At 46.9% G+C, this 17,393-nt stretch overlaps 1 protein-coding gene, 5 non-coding genes and 1 pseudogene across 6 annotated transcripts; 3 read left to right on the plus strand and 4 right to left on the minus strand.

Annotated features, from left to right (window-relative positions):
* Positions 1–246: 246 nt before the first annotated feature.
* Positions 247–5,217, minus strand: LOC132593062 (uncharacterized). Its single transcript, XM_060281826.2, has 2 exons — positions 1,531–5,217; positions 247–1,402 (listed from the first exon to the last, which is right to left on the minus strand). Exons 1-2 carry the CDS (start codon positions 2,354–2,356, stop codon positions 528–530), a joined length of 1,701 nt encoding a protein of 566 aa, XP_060137809.2. The 5' UTR covers positions 2,357–5,217; the 3' UTR covers positions 247–527.
* LOC132592989 (histone H1-like) lies at positions 3,926–16,920 on the minus strand (annotated as a pseudogene).
* On the plus strand, positions 5,041–5,122 carry TRNAL-UAG (transfer RNA leucine (anticodon UAG)). The gene has a single exon. It is a non-coding gene; the product is annotated as a tRNA-Leu (tRNA).
* TRNAK-CUU (transfer RNA lysine (anticodon CUU)) lies at positions 5,591–5,663 on the plus strand. The gene has a single exon. It is a non-coding gene; the product is annotated as a tRNA-Lys (tRNA).
* Positions 10,548–10,629, plus strand: TRNAL-AAG (transfer RNA leucine (anticodon AAG)). Its single transcript has one exon. It is a non-coding gene; the product is annotated as a tRNA-Leu (tRNA).
* TRNAN-GUU (transfer RNA asparagine (anticodon GUU)) lies at positions 11,198–11,271 on the minus strand. The gene has a single exon. It is a non-coding gene; the product is annotated as a tRNA-Asn (tRNA).
* On the minus strand, positions 11,880–11,961 carry TRNAL-AAG (transfer RNA leucine (anticodon AAG)). Its single transcript has one exon. It is a non-coding gene; the product is annotated as a tRNA-Leu (tRNA).
* Positions 16,921–17,393: the final 473 nt, after the last annotated feature.

The raw sequence follows: 17,393 nt of genomic DNA on the forward strand, positions 1-17,393 counted from the left end.
CTGGATTTTCCCAAGGCCCGTGGGTTATGATTGTCGTGCCACACTCTCCTCTTGAGCAGTGTGGACCAAAACAAGGTAGTAGCAGGGAACAAGGCAGCAAGTCCATCAAAGTCCTTCTGTATATGAAGCAATAAGTCCACGCTCTTCCTGTATGCAAGATCATTTCCCCCAAGTTGTATAATGATGACATCAGGGGGACCGCAAGCAGCAGCTCGAGCTGCCACAGCAGGCATCAGCTCTTCCCAACGCATCCCACGCCTTGAAATCCAGGAAACGCACACGTCAGCCGGCAAACCCAGGTTGTCGCCAAGGCCACGATCGCACGCCCGCACTCGTGCCCAGTGCACGATGCTGTGCCCACAAATCCAGACTCGTACTGAAGGTGAAGTTGTAGGATGAAGGGAGGTAAGTGGTTGCCAACTAAAGGTCCTTACGAATGTACCCCTTATAGGCGTTCGACTTCCAACGGCCCAATTCCTTGATCCTGTCTGTAGGGAGGCCTAAAGGTGCTGCAGAGGTAGCAGCCCCTATCCTAAAAAAGAATGGGCGGCATATTCTTTTGCTGGAAACCCGCATGCGTCAATTGCCATACGCAGGACCCGCGTGAATTGATGCCTCATCAGCCGGGAACCGTCCTCATGAATGAATAGTGGGCCAGAGCCAGGAGGTCTCAGACACAAATAACGCCTAGTGTCTTTTACAGGACAGGGACCTAGACTCCGTGAAGCTGCTAGTTTTAACCAGGCACCCTTGCCACACTGATCAGTTTTTGAACTCCGGATATGTACTAACAGTTCAGCACTGGATAGCTGAATGTCCTTTAAAAGAAGGCCACGATAGGAATCGTCTGAGTGCTTTTCCACCACTATCTCCCCGACCCTGAGGGCCCCAAAGAAGGATATGGCATAAGCTGCAGAGAATAAACGTGCTTCGTATCTAGACCAACAAATAGACCTCAATTTTTTGCGAAACAAGAAGAGCAAGTCATAAGTTATTGGCCTCCACCCTTCGGCTTTTTTGGGCTCAAGCCTGCCCCAACCATCAATTGCCCTGTGGACGATGAAGTCCGCACAAGGGTCCAGGGAGAATAGAAATTTACTGAAGAATGTAATTGCAGCTGAATGTATTTTTAAAGTTTTAGCTGCCCGCCCCAAAGTGTACTGATGTTCCAAATATTGTAATACGTGATCTGTAGTCGGTGGGATATTGTGTGCAAGGGCTAGAACGTTGCACCGGTAATCCATAAAGTTACACCAGACTTTATTGTAAGAACAGAGAGTAGAGGGGGCCACGGAGGCCAATACTCCCTTAATCACGTTGCGTTTCCAAGGCTCCAGAGGTGGTCCGGGAAGGGTTCTGGCCACTGCTGAGCTAGAGGTGCCAATGACCGGAAGCAGTCCATCTGAAATTGAGATAAAGCATCCGCTATGTCATTCATTATCCCTGGAACAAACTTGGCTGAAAAAATCCCCTCTGCCTTCCCCCAGTAGGACTCCAGAGAGGCATCGCTATCATAATCAGATGACGTACCTGACTCCGAACTGCGCGAACGCGACTTCCTGCAGACATGCTTCTTCTTATGACATCTCTTCCATTCTTGCTTGTCCGGCACAGCTGGCTCTTGATCCCTGTGGTCCTCATCACCTTCAGAAGAGGTGTAGGAGTGCTGTACGTGCTTACCCCCAGAATGGCCCCTCTCCGCTGGCCTGCCTGTTCGCCTTGACTGGTGTTTTTTCCGGGCCTGACGCTGCTCATCCTCCCCATCAGAAGAGGTGTTTGACTCCTGGATATGTTTCGTCTTGGCACGTCTCTTTCCACCCGGCTGCTGGCTCTTCCGGGCATGAGGCTGTGCTTCTTCGCCTCCGGAAGAGATATCGGCCTCAGGATGCTGCACCCTATGCCGCTGACCCTGGGGAAGGCTCAAGGAAGACTGGGGCAAAGATGAGTCATGGAGGGGGGCCTGTACAGTTTGGCCCCTAGCCACAGATGCTACAGATATTAAGGCAGCGACCGGGGACCTGTCAGGCATACCTGACCGTGGATCGTGAAACAAAGACGCGGACGTGCCCGGCTGATCCTCTCGCTGCGTATCAGGAATAACCTCTGGCGAAGGAGACCTAGACGCCTCAGAGGAAGGGTCAGACATGCAGTCCTCATAACTCAACACCAGAGATTTGAGTTCGCTAAAGAATTGCGCCATCGGCTTAGGGGTAGCACCCTTCTTACGTGGAGCCCGCGGTTTGTGGGCTGGCTGTCCCTTTGCGTTAGAGGCAGTGTCACCTTGGGCGGGCATCTTTCCTGGCTCCACATCCTTTGCTGGCTGCGCGTCCACGGCGACTTTGTTACCTGACTCCATCTGGGAACTAACCAACAAGGGTCAATAACAATATTATGTGTCCAAAGTAGTTTATTTATTTATTTATGTAGTAAGTTTTTATTCTAAATTTTATTTATTTTTATGTGTTAATTTTATTATTATTATTTTTTTATTTTTTTTTATTTATCTGTATTATTATTATTAATAATATATAAGTACTATGATTATTTCGCTATAAACTTTAATAATATATGTGAGCGCACGTGCAACTGCACTAGCAAGCCAGATAAATCTATCTTAGAGCCTTTTAAAAAGCAGACACCAGCAAAGGCAAGCTTGAATCAACAGGTAATGTAGCTTAGGGCCAGATAAACCACACAAAGGAAACAATTACTTGCGCCAGAGAGCAATCAGGTTGCCTGGGGCACAGCTGCTACAGTCAAGAGGGAACAATGACTTATACCGGGGAGAACTCCCAATGCAATTAAGTGTCTATTGTTGTTAATGCAGCCCCCAAGGAGAGGCAATGAATTAGCCTGCTCAGTGCCCTGGCAAAGAACGCTGGATTTAAAGGAAAAACAGGTCTACTTAGTATCTACTTGAGGCCCGAGAAAAGCCCAACTTAGTAACTTTCAAGTAAAAGCAAAGATTCCTGAATTAGTTCGTATATAAAGTTGCCTAGGTAACGCACTGCTGTATTTTTATTTATTTATTTAGTTAGAGAAAGGAAAAACAAAACAAAAGACCAAGAGACACACTCAAAATGGCTGCCCGGGGCTGCACACGTGGGGACACTCAAGATGGCACCGGGTTTAAAGGGGGGGGCCACTGAATCAAAATAACCACACACAAGATGGCAACCACAACAAACTAGGGAGGGCAAAACATGTCCCGCGTGCGCCAAGCAGCCGGCACCGAGGGTAGGTCAGGCTCTAGAGGGGGCAGAAACTAGTGGTCGCAATCAAGATGGCGCCTCCCACGTAACCTAGGTAACCAGAGGGGGACAACACGTGGCGCCTGCTAAGGGATGGGGAGCATGCAAAGCCGAGGACTGAAAATGGCCCCAACAACCAAGGGAAGTAAGCCAACCCCCGCAGGAACACCCCACACGTAATGATACCACTTCTTAATGAAGAGGCTGGAGAAGCGCAGTAGCGCTGCAATGGTGGGACCACCCACACACACAATATGACCCCCCCACCACACCGGGAAAGATGAAAGAGCGGCTGCCGTGGGTACCCAATTGGGGCTTAGGAGCTAGCAGCAGCAGTGCAGTAATTCAAAGCAGCCTGCGCCTCACCGTCCCCTGTGGGCACAGAGACCACAGGACAGACTCAAGAGAGGGCTGAGAGACGTGCGGAAATGGGGCAATCAGAGTACTCACTGCAATGTCCCAGGTGGGCGGCCCAGCAGAGGAGCGCGGCTGTGCTCAAAAGAAGCTTCAAAGAGGTCCGCGATTCACCGCGGCAAGGAGCGAAGGCAGCGCTGCGACGCAGGCACAATGAAGAACCAGCAGGCAACAAGGAAGCGGCAACAGAGGCTTGAGTCGGCGGTGGGATGCGCAGCGCGCTAAGGACCCTGCCTCCCGGCAGCTGCTTTTTCCGCCGATCAGCTGGGAGGTGGGTGCGTGCGGGAGAGAAGCTCGCTCAGAAGTCCGAGAGCGGCGGGAGCGGTGGCCGGAGCGGCGGCGGCTGAAACACCTAAAAGAGGGAAGAGAAAAAGGAAGGGGGCAGCTCCCACGTGGTCACTCCGACGACGATCCAGCTACGATCCAGATCCGATGAGGTGCAGGGGCGAAAAGGGGCGATCTGGAGCCTGCCGCGCTAATTTAAAGACCTGTTAGCTCCGCCCCCCCCCCCAGCTGGCCCTCTTGGCCAGCCCTGAGCACGGCAGGTAAAGGTGGAGCAGGGGGTCCCGCCCGCAAATTCCCCCCTCTCTGAAGAGGAGGGATCTTACCATGAAGCCCACTAGGTGACCCTGGGCCAGACACCATCTATTAGCCTGCTTTGCCTCACAGGGTTGTTGTGAGGGTAAAATGGGGGTGGAGGTGGGGAGAAAACACTGCCTTGAGCTCTTTAGAGAAAAAGGCGGAGTATAAATTGAATAAATAAATAAGTAATAAAATAAACAACAAACCAGCACTATACTATACTGCTGCTAGTAGCATTTGTATTTTTAAAACTCTGCAGAGTTGACAGGAGTCTGCTCTCGTTAAGGATCCTGATCATTTAATGACAGTCTCATTTAAGTACAGTCCATATGAATAGTCCACGTGAATTAAAGAGAAACCAGCAGATCCTTTGCTTGGAAATTAAACAAAGGGTCTGATGGTTTCTCTTTAAGGTTTCCAAACTCAAAAGAGAGCAGGGCAATTAAAGGCACAGAAGTCCTGTCCTCTATTGAGTCTGGCGACCCTAACGTAAATGCTATTACAGTATACAAAACGTGGGTGTAAAATTATTATGGTTACTAAACAGCCCTCGGGTCTCACCCACCTGCTGGTGATCATTATTAAGTGATAGTGATCATTATTAAGTTATAGTAAACCGGTGTGATGGGGGAGGTGTTTTGCCAGCATATCTGGAAAGTCCTCTTTCGAAACAACCCAAAAGATCTGAATCCTTACCGAACACCTGTGCTTAGTCCTGAAAAAGAATGGCTTGAATGAAACGGAGTGACATTTTAACAGTAGGAAGTCAATGGAAGAATACAGCAGCATCTAAGGTAGTGTGGCCGAGCGGTCTAAGGCGCTGGATTTAGGCTCCAGTCTCTCCGGAGGCGTGGGTTCGAATCCCACCGCTGCCAAGTGTCCTTTTCCTTCGCTATGATTTCCATAGCGCTTATCCTCTGTTATATGTATACTGTATTGCCTTGGAAGAAAATCCAAGTTCAGGAAGAGAAACGTGTAGACTTAGGGCTTGGTTTTTTTAAATACATTCCCGTTTTTCTTCCTGCTTTTAAGAACATTTGCTTTAAACAATAAATAAAACGAAACTTCCCACATAAAAAAAACCTTTTTGGTTTCCTGTTGTAGACGGTAGAATTCTAGCGTCGCTTCGAATCAAAGAAGCAAAAAAGTGCCGTTTCTGCCTCCCACAAATTAATGCATGTTGTAGAATATATGAAAATAAAGTTAACGAAGAAGCCGGGCTACTGTTTCAAGACATGGGTAACGCTGGATATATGGTGGCGGAGAAAACATACATGGCACTATAGAGGCTAGACTGAGCATACAGAAGGCTAAAAGAAGTGAGGAGAAACAATGTAGCAACTGCCCGGCTAGCTCAGTCGGTAGAGCATGAGACTCTTAATCTCAGGGTCGTGGGTTCGAGCCCCACGTTGGGCGCACACTTTTTGTCTAATTATTTAAAAGCAACACCAATCACCATTTTAGAAGCCATATGTTACCGCAGACTCCTTTTTTTTATTTTTTCTCTTAAGTGAAGCAGGGCGGAGCGGTAGCAGGAAAACGGAATAGAAGAACCGGTGTCTTGAAGTCAACCTTCCAGAAACTTGGAAACTTTGGCACTAAACAATGGAGGCAAATCAATGGGAATTAACAAGCATGACTATTCATAACGGCTTTTAATTTCATCAGGATGAATTCGAAAGGTCATTGGATACCATGTCACCACAAGATCTACATGTTACTACATTGTATTATAGGAAACACTTAGTGTATACTGTATCTCTCTCCCGTGGCTGCATTCTGATAACAAGGTCTGGTCTAGCACAGTGCAGAGAGACCTTCCGAGAACCACCAGGTCCACCAACAAACCCCTGCATTTCCCAGCACTGATTCACCAGGGAATCATATAAGTTTATCATCTAGTTCAGCCTCATGCTCTGTGCAGGAATCTTGCAACAAGCACAGCACTCCCAAGAGCCCTTGTTAAGGAGAGCCACCCTCCGCCAGAGACAGACTCTACTGCTCTGTCCACCAACAGTTCCTACTGTTAGGAAAATTCTCCTTATGTTTACTCCGAATCTACATCTGTGCAATTCTGCCCATTTGCTCAGTTCTGCCCATAGGCTGTTGCACCAGGGCAGAAATAAAAAACCACGATTTCAGAAATCTGCTTGAAGAAACTACACTGTGGCAGTAGCAGGGCTGGCGCACTCACGTGGCAAGATGAGGCGACCAACTCAGGTGGAAGGATCCACAGGGGCAGCAGATCTGACCTCCAAGGAAAGCATTGCCCACTGCTGCGCTGTGGCACACTCCTTGGAGGTCAGATCTGCTGCCTCTTCAGCAGCCCACCCCAAAGCTCCCTCTTGGAGAATAGGAGGTACTGCTGGTCTCCTCCCATTCCTAGAGTAGAAATGGCTGGGGCGGCCCTCTATGGCAGTGATGGTGAACCTATGACACGCGTGTCAGACGTGACACGCAGAGCCCTCACTGCTGGCACGCGCCCCACCGGCCCATTCACACTGTTGTTGTCCCCCCCCCCACCATTTGTTCTCCCGCTCCTCCTTACAGCTTGTCTCCGCTAGAGCTTGTCTCTGCTACAGCTTGTCTCCGCTGTTAAAACCTGGGTCCTTTTTTGTTGTTGTTGTTGCTGGTAGCCAGAGATTGGTTTTTTAACCCTTTCTGTGCTGTTTTTCTGGCGCTTTGGCAGACTATGATTGGGTGTAACAGCGTTCGTTTTTTAACCTGTTCTGTGCTGGGGGGGTGGCGCTTTGGCAGATTATGTCAGTGCTGCGTGTTAGTTCCAGTGAAGGTATTATTCGTCATTTATTTCTGTTCTCTTTCCTCCCAAAACAGCACAGCAGCTTTGGGGCATCCCCCCCAAAAAAGCAAAGCAGCTTTTGCACCCCCCAAAAAAACCTCCAAAACTTTGGTCAGCAGCTCCCCCCAAAAAGCTCAACAACTCTGGGCACTTTGTGATAAATAAGGGGTTTTTGGTTTGGTTAGGTTAAATAATTAGTTTTTGGTTTATTAAATACAGTTATATATTACAATTATACATTTTTGTTATTTAAACTATAAATATCGTGAAATTATGGTTTTTTTCTTGAAGTGGCACACCACCCAAGTTATGCTCAGTTTTTTGGCGAATTTTGACACACCAAGCTCAAAAGGTTGCCCATCACTGCTCTATGGTCTCCTGGGTGCTCCACCCATTCAGTGTGCCACTGGGCAAGGTTGACTTGACTCCCCCACTTGTTTCCGATGTAGATCTTTATTCCCTCTTTGTTCCTGATGTTGATCTTCACTCACCCTTTCCTCTCTGCTGGGAGGGGTACGCAACAGTTTATGGATTGCCTCAGGTGCCAACATGTCTTGAACCAGTCCTGAATAGCCTTAAAGACTTTGCAACTCAAAGGACTAAGAGACCACCACCACCACCAAGGCACACTCTCACAGAGGTCCAGAGAGGACCAGGCCACTTCCAGATTTGAAATCATAACAATAAAAAAATGAAATGATCTCACATGCACTTGATCTAGAAACAGCCACTAGCGGTGAGTGTTCTTTGGACAATCAGCTGGTCTGAGAGGACATGATCATCATGGTATAATCTTCTGCCATCAGAAGTGATATAATTTAATTACTATTTATGAATATTTAAAGCTCTGTAATATGACAAAATATGTATTTTACCAAATAACATCTCTTATTTGTTTAAATTTGCAGCTCTAAGCTGAAAGTGTGCCAAACTTTAGGCAGATGCGCATGAAATTGTCAAATGCCAAAAGAATTGGCAAGCAACTAAATCTGAGCCTTCCACAACCTGGTATCATTCAGATGTCCTGGACTTTAGCTCCTAGCATCTCTGACCATTAGTCCTGTTGTCTATGGTTGTGTACACACTACACCTTTAAAGCCCATTCAGAAGCACACTCTTTCCTTCAAAGCATTCTGGCACTACAGTTTATTAATAGTTGCTGGGAATTGCCGTTCCGTGAGGGGTTAACTACAGTGCCCATAATTCATTAAGAGAACGAATACATTCCAAATGTGCTTTAAAGGTGTGGTGGGTTTGCACCCTACCTCTGGAGGGTGCTAGGAGAGGGAAGGCTGCTCTAGGGTCTATGATTGAATATCAGTTGTTGAGGAGGGGGCTGATACTTTCAGGTCCTTCTCTTGGCATTTGATTGGCCATGGCTGGGAAGCAGGATGCTGCTGCATGGACTTTTGGTCTGATCCAGCAGGGCTCCTATTATCTTCACATATCTCTTCATGTTCTCCTTTGTATCCAGCTTTGTCAAAGAAGAAACATGCTGCTTGCATACACAGGGCTCTCTTCATGCAAGGAACCATGAAAAAAAAGGGAACGATTCTCCTACGGGTTCTTCTGTCACCTCCTTTCTTGTGAATTTATCTGGGGTGGGTAGCTGCATAAAGGCTACCACAGCAAAAACAGAGAATCATCATCATCTCTGGGCAGCTCCTAATAGAATATTAAAACACAATAAAAACATCAAACATTAAAACTTCCCTAAACAGATATTTTCTAAAAGTCAGATAGGTGTTTCTTTCCTTGACATCTGATGGGAGGGTGTTCCACAGGGCAGGTGCCACACATAGCTGCAAAGTCTCCCATATTCCCCGGGAAACCCCCGTTTTTCCAGCTGTCCCCAGCCGAAAAAACGGATTTTTTTTGTTTTTCCCCAGTTTATTCTGGCGCAGCAGCCATTTTGGAACTGGGCGGAGCGCATGCTCAGAAGCAACTTTTGATGCTGCTTTGCCCAGTTCCAAAATGGCTGCAGCGTGACTTCTGGTGTGGTGGCCATTTTGGAACAGGGCAGAGCAGCATCAAAAGTAGCTTCTGAGCATGCTCCACCCAGTTCCAAAATGGTGGCAGTGCTACTTCCGGTCTGCTACTTCCGGTCCAGGCCCTTATTTCTCAGGCTGGAGCTTGGCAGCTATGGTGCCACCACTGAGAAGGCCCTCTGCCTGGTTCCCTGTAACCTCACTTCTCACAGTGAGGGAACCGCCAGAAGGCCCTCGGAGCTGGACCTCAGTGTCCGGGCAGAACGATGGGGGTGGAGACGCTCCTTCAGGTATACTGGGCCGAGGCTGTTTAGGGCTTTAAAGGTCAGCACCAACACTTTGAATTGTGCTCGGAGTACAGTATTGCGAAGCTATATACAGTGGTACCTTGGGTTACAGACACTTCAGGTTACAGACTCTGCTAACCCAGAAATAGTACCTCAGGTTAAGAACTTTGCTTCAGGATGAGAACAGAAATCGCGTGGCTGCGGCACAGCGGCAGCAGGAGGCTCCATTAGCTAAAGTGGTGCCTCAGGTTAAGAACAGTTTCAGGTTAAGAATGGACCTCTGGAACAAATTAAGTTCGTAACCCAAGGTACCGCCATATATATATAGTTGTTTAGTCGTTTAGTCCTGTCCGACTCTTCGTGACCCCATGGACCATATTATGGCACAAGCTTTAGTGAACCTCAAGTGTACCTCAGCAGATGCACGGAGTTTTATCCAGATCTATATATAAACATCAGGAGTGCCAACTTGGCCCCGTGACCATGGGTGCCTTGGGCCGTGGGTGCCATGCACTGTGCATGGCCCTGGCACCAAAAGTTGTGGGTGCATGGCCCCTTCATGGGGAATTTTGTGTGTGCTCAGGGCCCCAAGGAGTTGGCACCCATGATACACATGGTTTTCAGATGAGGGGGAATCTTAAGCAGAATGTTAGAGAGAAAAGGCATGCAAAAAGTAAAGCCTGTGAGTCTGTTATATTAAAGCAGGCGTGAAGAACCTCAGATTTGGGGGCAGATGTGTCCCTCCAGGCATCCCCTGGTGCTCCCACTAGGCAACGATACCTCCCCAGGAAACTCCTCCCAGCTTCTGTTCCCTACCCTGTTTCCCCGAAAATAAGACATACCCATAAAATAAGCCATAGCAGGATTTCTAAGCATTTGCACATAATAAGCCATACCCTGAAAATAAGACATAGGCGCAGTTCTGGAGGGCACCAAGGAAGAGGCGAGGCTGGACGCGTAATTAAAAAATAAGACATCCCCTGAAAATAAGCCATAGTGTGTCTTCTTGAGGAAAAAAATAAATATAAGACAGTGTCTTATTTTCAGGAAAACATGGTAGATGCAATGTGTTGAACTGTGGTCATGCCTTTTGCTTCCCTAGGTAGAGAGGTGTGTGTTGTGGTTGCAACAGTAGAAGCTTTGCATTTTCATTACTGGAATGTAGCCTACGGTGGAAAAGAAACAGTCATCTTCATTACTTTGCCCATTTCTAACCTATACTCAGGGTAGCGTGGCCGAGCGGTCTAAGGCGCTGGATTAAGGCTCCAGTCTCTTCGGGGGCGTGGGTTCGAATCCCACCGCTGCCAGTGGATTGCTTTTCATTCTCATAGCAAAAATCAAATCTTCCCAAATAATGTAAGTAAAAGGGTTCATGCAAGACGACTTTCCCAAACCTTCGCAAAACAAAGCTTTGCTAAGGGAGATAGTTTAAAAACATAGGGACTATTGTTGTTTTTGAAAACAGTAGTTAGGCTTAATTTAAAAGCCAGTAGTTAAGAGAACAATCATAATAATAAGCGACGGATGGCAGAAACAGATGAATTTGTGTCATCTAAATTGCGCCTCTCAGTTGTTTTAATTACTAGAAGTCACATCACCCACTGAAATACCCAGACATAAGCCAACCTGTTGTATGGAAATATATTTTGCAGGATGCTTTAATAGGCTTATGAGTGCCCAAATAGAGGAAATAAACTTTTAAAAAAAAAAAAAATTACGACGTTGGACATTATCACCGAAAATTCCATCGGAATCCTCAGCGATGCATTCTCTCATCCCGCAAATCTCCGATAATACAGTACTGTATGTGAAAAGTCGCTGTTCTTAATAAACCCAGTTTACTTCTGACCTGCGATTGCTATTGAGAAAAGGAATCGTCCCTGGGTGGGCTCGAACCACCAACCTTTCGGTTAACAGCCGAACGCGCTAACCGATTGCGCCACAGAGACAACCTTGCTAAATTAGTGGAAAAAGAGTGCTCAAATACCACGAGGAAGCACCTATTTCCCCTTCCAGCTTTGTAATATATATGCATATTTTTAAAACAAACAAACAGGCTTGTTGTAACAGAGTTACAAACACTGATAAAGAAATAAGAAATTACCGCCCTCTAGGTGCTCTGCATACAGATCATTATGAATTGGCACGCAAGGCTAGGCCAAATAACTTGGTTTCCCTTATGTCAGGGAAGGGTTCCCCAATGCAGCCCCCCCCCCCCCGCATACTTTTCACTTGCCCTGTCTCGCCCCTCCCGCGGGCTGGTGTTCTTGCCTGGCTAGTATGTGTCTTTGGACTCTAAGAATGCCTCTTGCTCCCCTAAATGGAGGAGCGTGTGCAGAAGCCAGCCTACGGCATAAAGAAAGCTAAAATGTACTTTTGTTGCTCTATCCACTTTCTTCTCTGGCGCTGTTCACCACTGCGTGCCACGTGGGCCTTGGAAGCTTGCACAGAAGAGAATGTGGACCTCGGGCTGGGGAAAAAACACCCCCCTCCACTGTATGATTCTAATAAGTATTTTTACATCAAATTAAGACGAAGTGGGTGGAAAAAACGAAATTGGCAGCGGTGGGATTCGAACCCACGCCCCCGAAGAGACTGGAGCCTTAATCCAGCGCCTTAGACCGCTCGGCCACGCTACCTTCTACATGTAGATTTAAGGGGAATAACGTGAACAATGCTTTCCCACCTCCTCTTTCCTGTCACACAGTATTTTTGGTTACAGGTACGGTAGGTAGCCGTGTTGGTCTGACGTAGCCGAAACAAAATTTAAAAAATTCCTTCCAGCAGCACCTTAAAGACCAACTAAGTTTTTTATTTTGGTATGAGCTCATACCAAAATAAAAAACTTAGTTGGTCTTCAAGGTGCTGCTGGAAGGAATTTTTATATTTTGTTTCGACAGTATTTTTGTCTCACCTATTTATTTAATCAATCTGCTGATTGCTGAAGGTGGCCTGCATGAAGCACAACTACATGATGATCAGTTGCACTATAAACTGATTGCTCTAGTGATGAGATACTGAAAAGGTTTCAGCATCTTGAGATTTTGAATCAGCGGGGTTAAGCGAGATACTTTCGCTCCTGGAATTAAAAAATAAAAGGAGCTGCGTCTGAAACTCCAAGAGAGTTGTTGAGTTGTTGGTAAACTCTACAGCACGCCATGGGGGAGGGGGCAGGGGGGTAAAAAAAAAGACTTAACTAAATGAGGTTCTGCCCCCCCCCCAACATAAAGCCTGCCCGCCCCAACCAAAAATCCTGGCTACGCCAATGCCACACGCCAAAGCAGCATCAGGAACAGGAAGGAAAATAGAAAAAAATTCCTTCAGTAGCACCTTAAAGACCAACTAAGTTTTTATTTTGGTATGAGCTTTCGTGTGCATCCACACTTCTTCAGATACACTTGAAACAGAAGTGTCAGACCCTTATACAGAGGGGGGTGGCGGTGGGTGGGAATGGGTGATGGGCTGATGGGAGTGGTAAACCTGTAGATGGCTGTTAACGACTGCTGATGACAGCAATTAGTCCTGGGGGGGGGAGAAAGGGCTGAGGCGCTAAAGAAAGCTTGATAATGCATAATGAAATAAGAATCCGATGTCTTTATTCATCCCAGGTGGCTCCATGGTTTTAAGCTTGGTAATGAGTTCCAATTCAGCAACTTCTCTTTCCAGTCTGTTCCTGAAATTTCTCTGTAATAAAACAGCTGCTTTGAGATCTTGTATAGGGATGTCCTGGGACACTGAAGTGTTCTCCTACTGGTTTCTCTGTCTTATGGTTCCTGATGTCAGATTTATGTCCATTTATCCTTTGGCGTAGGGTTTGGCCTGTTTGTCCAATATAGAGAGCTGAAGGGCACTGTTGGCATTTGATGGCATACACAATGTTAGAAGATGAGCAATTAAATAGTCCTGAGATGGTATGTTGGATGTTGTTTGGGCCAGTAATGATGTTGTCTGGGTGTATGTGGTAGCAAAGTTGGCATCTGGGTTTATTGCAGGCTCTGGTACCAGTGTCCATGTTAAGTCTGGTGGTTGTATTATTGTGGGTGAGAGGTTGTTTAAGATTGGGTGGCTGTCTGTAGGCAATGAAAGGTCTTCCTCCCAGAGCTTGAGAAAGGGAGCTGTCATTGTCCAGGAGAGGCTGTAGATCTCTGATGATGCGTTGTACTGTTTTAACTTAGGAGCTGGATGTGATGACTAGTGGTGTTCTGTTATTTTCTTTTTTGAGTCTGTCTTGCAGCAGGTTCTCTCTAGGTATCAGTCTGGCTCTGTTGATCTGTTGTTTAACTTCATCAGGTGGATATTTTAGTTCTAAAAAGGTTTGCTGTAGATCTCTTAGGTGAGATTCTCTGTCTGTAGAGTTGGAACAGATGCGGTTGGAACGTAGGGCCTGGCTGTATACGATGGATTGTTTGGTATGTTTGGGATGGTAGCTAGAAGCATGTAGATATGTTTGTCGGTCAGTTGGTTTTCGGTATAAGGTGGTGTCTATACGTCCATCCTGTATTTTTATAGTAGTGTCCAAAAAATGTATTTCTTGCATAGATTGGTTCATTGTTAGGTTGATGGTGGGGTGAAAGTCATTGAATGTCTGGTGGAAGGTTTCCAGGGTCTGTTGTCCATGTGTCCAGATAATAAAAATATCATCAATGTATCGTAGGTACAAGAGAGGTTTGAGTGGGTAGGAGTCTAGGAAACATTGTTCTAAATCTGCCATGAAGATGTTGGCATACTGTGGGGCCATGCGGGTGCCCATGGCTGTGCCGCTGATCTGGAGGAACAGGTCATCAGCAAATTTGAAGTGGTTGTGGGTAAGGACAAAGTGGCAGAGTTTGGTAGCAAAGTCCGCTGTGGTTTTATCTGAAATGGTGTTCCTTATGGCTTGTAAACCATCATTGTGTGGGATGTTGGTGTATAGAGATTCCACATCCATAGTGGCTAGTATAGTATTGTTAGGAAGATTGTTCAAAGATTGTATTTTCCTCAGAAAATCTGTGATGGTGTTTTCTGGTCACATCCGTTTGGATTCTGTGGCGGAAGCAGTCGATGTACAGATCTAGTGTGGTATTGCGTCCATCAGGAGGGGTCCACGTGGAGTCCCTTTTTGTGTAACATCTTTTCGGTGGTAGTTGGTGGTCAATGTTCTGTTCATTAATGCGTTTGGAGGGTGATGGTTGTTCCCCAGTAAATTGAGAGGTTTTGTGTTGTGGGGATGTTGTTTGTTCTACTTTGTCTTGTTCTTGTTTGTGATGAAAATACTCCTTCAGGCGTAAACGGCGGAAAAATGCTTCCAGGTCCCCGCAGAACTGAATCATGTGTGGGGATTTGGCAGGGCAGAATGATAGTCCCCATGAGAGGACGGATTCCTCAGCTGGGCTGAGTGTTTGCTGTGAAAGATTGACAATGTTGTTGATCTTGTTTTGATTAGTGGCCTGTACGTTGGAAAGGTTGCAGAGTTTTTAATTTTTCTGCATCTTCAGTAACTCCAGTTGAGAGTGGTAAATGGTTTGTTTTTCCTTGTGGAACTCCTGCCAGGCTGGGTGATTCCTGATAGAGTTGTCCCGTGCAGAGAGTTCCTCCTTTATAAGCTTCTGTTTGGAATAGAGAATGCCAATAAGATGTTTGAGCAGCTTCTTGGATAAAGTGTGGCAAAGTTTCCTAGCATATTCTGTGGGATAAGTTGATTGAAGAGGGTTCTTAATTCTAAGACCCTTAGGAACAATGTCCAGGTTCTTGCATTTAGTCAGAAAGATTATGTCAGTTTGTACCTGTGCAAGTTTCTTGGTGAGGTTGATGGACTTCCATTTCATGCGGCTCAATGTGGTGCCTTCCATAGTTCTAGTTACAGGTAGGTAGCCGTGTTGGTCTGAGTCGAAGCAAAATAGAAAAAAATTCCTTCAGTAGCACCTTAAAGACCAACTAAGTTTTTATTTTGGTATGAGCTTCTGTGTGCATGCACACTTCTTCAGATACACTTGAAACAGAAGTGTCAGACCCTTATACAGTAATACCTCGGGTTACGAACGCGATCCGTTCCGGATCGCAGTTCGTAACCCGAATAGTTCGTAACCCGAACGCGATGGGCGCCGCCATTTTGCGCATGCGCAAAGCGCACACGGCGAAAACACTTCCGGGTTTGCGCAGTTCGTAACCCGAACTGTTCGCAAACCGAGGTGGTCGTAACCCGAGGTACGACTGTATATATACAGAGGGTGGTGGGGGTGGGTGGGAATGGGTGAGTGGTAAACCTGTAGATGGCTGTTAATGACTGCTGATGACAGCAATTAGTCCTGGGGGGGGGGGAAAGCAAGGGCTGAGGCGCTAAAGAAAGCTTGATCACGCTAAAGAAAGCTTGATCTGAAGAAGTGTGCATGCACACGAAAGCTCATACCAAAATAAAAACTTAGTTGGTCTTTAAGGTGCTACTGAAGGATTTTTTTTCTATTTTGCTTCGACTCAGACCAACACGGCTACCTACCTGTAACTAGAACAGGAAGGAGACGGTGGAGGCAGAGACGAAGCAAGCTGAGGTCGCACGGGAAATTCAAATGCTATAGTGTGCGGGGGAGAGAAGGAATTTTGTTGTCCTCAGCCAATCAGGAAAGAGCGAACTGCCTATAAATACTGTACCTAGAAAATGACCTCAACCCACGCCAAGCGCGTCACCATCATGCCCAAGGACACCCAGCTTTCCAGGCGCATCCGCGGAGAGAGGGCCCGAGAGGCAACGCTGGGAAGACAGCCCCAGCCCCCAAAGGCTCTTTTTAGAGCCGCCACACTGTCTCATGGAAGAGCTGGAATTTACTGATTATTTCCCATCATGCCACACTACCACACTATATATGGGCAGTGTGGAGTTTGTTTTAGTATTCAATGTAGCCAAAGTGGAGATGTCCACATGTAGCTTGACCATGTGGAGGTTCATAGGAGTTGTAGCACCAATCTGGAGGGGAGGGAACCAGATTGCATTCAGATTACATTCCTTAGGCACAACAAACATTAAAAAGGGTTATTATGATACTTGGATACAGTGTAAATCAGCTTATTTATGTGAATCTGTAGGTGGCTCTTAAAAGAGTCATTACTAGGGTTAGCTAAGAAACTCCCTAAAAGCATACACTTCCTTTTAGACACTGACCTTTTCAGGTTTGCCATCTTGGCTTTGGGCATTTTAGGCTTGACTGCCTCAACTTTAGCCTGGCTCTTAGTGGCAACTTTCTTGGCTTGGGAAGCCTTGGGCTTCTTCACTGCTTTCTTGGGGCTTCCCTTGACTTCTTAGCAGGGGCCTTCTTGCTCTTAGCCACTGCTGTAGGCTTCTTCTGGGCCACTGCCTTTTTCTTGCCCTCCAGGGTGGAGGCCTGGTCCTTGCTGACCCTGAAGGAGCCCAAGGTGCTTGTGCTATTGCTCTGCACCAGCACCCCCTGGCTCATCAAGTTCTTGAAGCAGCTGTTCTTGCTGTTCTTGTCCACATCGTAGCTGCCTGCCACCAGCACCTTCTGGAGGGCAGCCAGGAACACCCTGTGGCACTCCTTGCAGGTCGAGGCCACCTGGACCAGCAGCTCCATCATGCTGGGGCTGGAGGGCTTAGAGCCACCCCCCAACATTGCTTCTTGCCCTGCACTAGGCCACAAATTCATTTAGCCCAGCTACGCCTAACTGCCCATATCCGAGATGAAGCCAAAGTGCTGACTCTGGCCTTTCTGACACCAAGTTGACTTGCCTAAGGAAAACCATTCCCCATTGAGATGGTCAGTATGTCAGCAGCGTGGTCAATGTGGGTTTGAAAAGCACCAGTCTCACTGTCAAAATGCACCAAACTCTTGGTCTGTTTACAAAGAATTAAATGCTTGGTGACGGTGATTCAGCGCGGCCATATTGTGCAAGGTTGAACACAAAGACAATTCCTTGCCTCCCCCCATAACTCTCTGACATGACCTTGCAGAAGCCCTATCTCTGCTATCAAACATATATTTCTCTTCCCTCTTTCTTAATTGACTGCCATGCTTCCCAATTTCCCCTTTACCCCAGTCACTTCCAGTTGCCCTCTCCCTAATTCCTCCTCCTCTCCAGCTCTCCT

This window comes from Zootoca vivipara, chromosome 12 (assembly GCF_965207765.1).
Source record: "Zootoca vivipara chromosome 12, rZooViv2.hap1.1, whole genome shotgun sequence".
Taxonomy (NCBI): Eukaryota; Metazoa; Chordata; class Lepidosauria; order Squamata; family Lacertidae; genus Zootoca; species Zootoca vivipara.

Coding starts and splice junctions, on each gene's coding strand:
- LOC132593062 (XM_060281826.2), bottom strand. CDS start 2,356: ATGGAGTCAGGTAACAAAGTCGCCGTGGACGCGCAGCCAGCAAAGGAT. Junction 1,403..1,530: donor TTCGCGCAGTTCGGAGTCAG/GTACGTCATCTG, acceptor TCTCAATTTCAG/ATGGACTGCTTCCGGTCATT.